Raw genomic sequence first — 4,607 nt, forward strand, 5'->3', positions numbered from 1 at the left:
ACTCAGATCTACTAGCAGATTCCCACCTGTCTTCTGCCCATCCCCAATCTAGATCGCATCAAGTGCTTGAATAATGGGAGGAGCTGTCCCCACCTATGATCTTTTGTGAAGGTCTCTGCTTAGCATCTGTTTTAGGAGGCTAAAGGCAGCTCCCAATGGGATCAGGGAGAGGCAAGGAATAAGTACAGTGGTACCTTGGTTCACAAACGCCTTGGTTCACAAACTCTGAAAACCCAGAAGTGTTCCGGTTTTCAAACATTTTTCAGAAGCCGAACATCCAATGCGGTTGTCGGCTATTGTTTCCAGGGCACCTGCACCAATCAGAAGCTTCGCCTTGGTTTTTGAACATTTCGGAAGTCAAATGGACTTCCGGAATGGATTCAGGTTGGCATTTTTGTTTTTGCTATTTATTTTGCATTTTTGTTTCCGAGGCTTTTCCGGTTAATTTGTTTTTGTGACTGTGTGGAACCCAATTCAGCTACTGATTGATTGGTGGTGTAACTGCAGAAATCGATAAAAGCCCCCCCCCCCATCCAAACAATGACTATCATCAGTGTGGGTAAGGGGGGGGGGAATTAAATTTTTATCATCTACAATACTGTCTTATTTGTTTTATAGTACAGTACATTGATTATTGCTTTCATTTTATGGATCAATGTCCTCGTTACATGGTAAAATTCATGTTGAATTGCTGTTTTAGGGGTTGTTTTTAAAAGTCTGGAACGGATTAATCTGTTTTGCCTTACTTTCTATCAGGGCTGTCTTACCCATAGGTGCTAGGGGTGCGGGGCACCCGGGCACTGGGTCCGGGGCCTGAGAGTTGAGTCCGGGGAAGAGCCTGCCCTTTGGTCGGAGTGCTTTGGTCGGAGCACTGTGGCGGGCTCTTCTGCTGTGGGCGGCTCTACGCCGCAAGTTCGGGGGCAACTGAGCCAGCGAGCCAGCGAGCCAACTGAGCCAGCGAGACGCTGAGGCGGGCGGCCGACTCTGCCCTCCTGCGCGCCTGGGACTGGGCAACAGAGGGGGGGCGCTGGACAGATATTTGCACTCCAGCGCCGCACATGCTTAAGACAGCCCTGCTTTCTATGGGAAAGCATGCCACAGAAATGTTGGCCCTCAACTCCAGAGGGAGGCCAGACGAGAAGGTTCATCTGAGGTATGCATTTCCTATAGTCACCTTCTCAATGAGAAGAAGGGAGTGTCATGGGGCAGTGATTCCACACAAGGCCAGCCTCATCCTGACATTTGTTTACAGGGCTTGAAATAGGGTGGGGCTATGACTGCAAGGAACGAGGGGGTGGGGGATGGGAATGGGAGAAGCAGGCTAGCACTCCAACCTCATAGCAAATAGGAGGGCCTAGAGTTATGGGTGAGAGTAAGACAGAGCTTGAAGAACACCAGAAGGCCAACTTCTATTACTTAGTGGTCCCTCCCTCCCCAACAACCCCATCTCATTTCTCTGAGTCAAAGGGACCTTCGGGTTCATTCCAGTTCTTGCCCTGGTTCTTCTTCCTGTTCCTCTCTGCCATGACAATAGCAGCGATCACCGTCACCAAGACAGTGACAGTGATAACCAGGACAGTGGCGGTCTCTGCCACGCACAGCTGGCTGTCCACAGACGTGAGGGGTGACCCCGCCAGCTGCCAGGGGCTGGCGCAGGTGATGTTCTCGTAGTCATCCACGTGAAGGTGCCGGACACTCATGATCTTGCCGAAAACGCGCTGGAGGTCGCAGTCGCAAATCCACGGGTTGCCTGCAAATTGGATATGGGTACTAATGGTCTGGATGTTCAGGAACGTCTTGAATTTGAGATGGATGAGCTGGTTGCCCGTCAGGGACAGAAGCTTCATGTTGTGCAAGGAGATGAAAGCCTCCAGCTCAATGGCGCTGATGTTGTTGTTGCTCAGAAGGAGGACCTCAAGGTTCTGGAGCATGAAGGAGAAGCCGTTGTAGAGCACCGTAAGCCTGTTAGACTGAAGGTAGAGGTGTCTGAGCCCGGAGAGGCCCCGGAAAGTTCCCCTCTCAATCGAAGTCACCCGGTTGTGACTCAGGTCCAGCTTCTCCAAGTTCTCCAGGTACTGCAAGCTGTTGAACCGCAAGGCTCCCAGGTGGTTGTAGGACACCTTGAGTTCCTTCAGAGAAGTCAAGTCGTCTGAGAAGTAGTGCGGCAGGTGGACCAGGAGGTTGTGGCTGAGGTCCATCTTCTCCAGAAAGCCCAGGGTCCTGAAAGCGTTGGGCCATATCCTCACAATGGGATTGTGGGACAAGAGGAGAATTCTCAATGACCACAGGGCATCAAAGCCGCCTCCCTCTAGCCCACTCAAGTTGTTGTGCCTCAAGTCCAGCATCCATGTGTCGTGAGGGACGCCTGGGGGGACTTGGGCCAAGTGGCGGCTGTGGCAGTCCACGAAACTGGAGGACTCGTAGCAGGTGCACGGGTGGGGGCAAGCCTGGGAGGCCTGGGCCACCAGGGCGCACGACAGCAGGATGGCTACGGAGAAGGGAGACATCTCCAGAGGGCCTGGTGGAGGTCCGGCTTTTGCTGTGCGCTTGCAAAGCCCTCAGCTGAAGTGGTAAGGAATGGAGATCACAGCACCAAGCGCTCCTCATTCGATCCAGAGAGTCATATTTCTTCAGAGGAATCCATAACAAAGAGCTCTTTGTCGAGTGATTAGCTAAGAGCTTCCTTGGACTTTCGCCTTGGAGGACAACAGGCAACTTGAGCAAACCAGAGAGGAAGAAACGGATCAGAGAGGCCTGTAACTGGAGCAGCAGCACTTTCTGCAAGATGTGTCAATCATACCTTATCTCGTTGGTCTCTTTCTCTCTATTTCCAGTTCCAGCGGCTTGGATCCTTGAAAGCCTAACAGGGCGGCAGGGGACCAGAGCAGGCTTTTTCAGTTCGATCTTCCAGAGAGAGGCACTAAATGAAAGAGAGGGAAGAGGCAGCAATGACTGGAATATGAACAAGGGAAGGCTTTAGCCTGTAATCACTTTAGGGCATGGGTAGGCAAACTAAGGCCCGGGGGCCGGATCTGGCCCTATCTCCTTCTAAATGCGGACGGTCCGGGAATCAGTGTGTTTTTACATGAGTGGAATGTGCCCTATTATTTAAAATGCATCTCTGGGTTATTTGTAGGGCATAGGAATATGTTCATTTTTATTTATTTTTTTCAAAATATAGTCCGGCCCCCCACAAGGTCTGAGGGACAGTGGACCGGCCCCCTGCTGAAAAAGTTTGCTGACCCCTGCTTTAGGGGTCTAGGTAGACAGACCCCTAACCATTTTCTCTGTTTTACCCTCCTTTGGTTGCCAGACCTTGAAATCAAAGCACTCCATACAGCAAGCAATAGCTTTACCTGTGAACAGTTAAAATGCCCTCAAAGTGTCCTTCCGTGCCCTTTAAAGTTGTAAATGAACTTTAATGCACCACAGGAAGCAACAGAGGGTGCTTGTTTATTCTGGGAGGGGTGCCCCCCTCCAATAGCACCCACATGAAGCCATTGGCATCAAAATGCCAGCCTATATTGTTTTACCCATGTAATCAAGAACGGCCAGCGCCCTCCTCCTCCCACCCAGCGCTGCCACTCACTTAGAGAAGGCAAGAAAGCGTTATAAGAATTTTAAGGTCTCAAATATAGAATAAAGATTCATAAATGCACACGTATCTAAATATATGAACCACGTGTCTGAAACAGTATGGGAGAGCAATCCTGAAGCCATTTTGACTCTCAAATATTCCTCTGCAGTAAGGGAGGCAAATGGGGAAATCCTTCCCATTGTCTTTTTGCTTGCAAATCCTGTCTTAAGGGCGTACAGTGGTGCCCCGCAAGACGAATGCCTCGCAAGACGGAAAACTCGCTAGACGAAAGGGTTTTGCGGTTTTTGAGCTGCTTCGCAAGACGAATTTCCCTATGGGCTTGCTTTGCAAGACGAAAACGTCTTGCAAGTTTGTTTCCTTTTTCTTAACACCGTTAATACAGTTGCGACTTGACTTCGAGGAGCAACTCATAGAACGCAGTGTACATGGTAGCCTTTTTTGAGGTTTTTAAAGACTTTGGTGATTTTTGAAGCTTTTCCAAAACTTCTTTTGCAGCCATTTGGTAAGTTAAGCTTTTAAAACTTTTTGGGGGGGTTTTGGATTTTGGGTTGGGGTGTTTGGAATTCAAGGACTTGGTGTTGGGAAGGGGTTTGCAAGAATCTGGAAGCTTGTGGGTTTTTTTCTGCATTTTTATGATTTTCTGTGACCATTGGGCCACTCTGCTGTTTTTTTAAAAAAAATCTGGATTTGAATTTCTGTGTGCTGGGTGGCTGGGGGAACAGTTGGGGAGGGGTTTGCAAGAATCTGGAAGTTTGTGGTTTTTTTCTGCATTTTTTATGATTTTCTGTGACCATTGGGCCACTCTGCTGTTTTTTAAAAAAAATTCTGGGTTTGAATTTTGAAATGCTCTTTACAGTATGTGTGACTTTAAAGAGCACTTAATAAACTCTTGTTGTACCAAATTTGGCTTTGTTTGGACTTTTTTTGACCATAGGAACGCATTAATTGATTTTCAATGCGTTCCTATGGGAAACCGTGCGTCGCAAGACGAAAAATTCGCTAGATGAAA

General features: G+C 48.8%; 1 protein-coding gene across 1 annotated transcript; it reads right to left on the bottom strand.

The window, feature by feature from the left end:
* Positions 1–1,006: 1,006 nt before the first annotated feature.
* LOC309516025 (uncharacterized protein) lies at positions 1,007–3,784 on the bottom strand. Its single transcript, XM_082194494.1, has 2 exons — positions 2,801–3,784; positions 1,007–2,715 (listed from the first exon to the last, which is right to left on the bottom strand). Exon 2 carries the CDS (start codon positions 2,505–2,507, stop codon positions 1,449–1,451), a length of 1,059 nt encoding a protein of 352 aa, XP_082050620.1. The 5' UTR covers positions 2,508–2,715; positions 2,801–3,784; the 3' UTR covers positions 1,007–1,448.
* Between the last annotated feature and the right edge of the window lie 823 nt (positions 3,785–4,607).

This window comes from Podarcis vaucheri (assembly GCF_965113315.1).
Source record: "Podarcis vaucheri genome assembly, chromosome: 13".
Taxonomy (NCBI): domain Eukaryota; kingdom Metazoa; phylum Chordata; class Lepidosauria; order Squamata; family Lacertidae; genus Podarcis; species Podarcis vaucheri.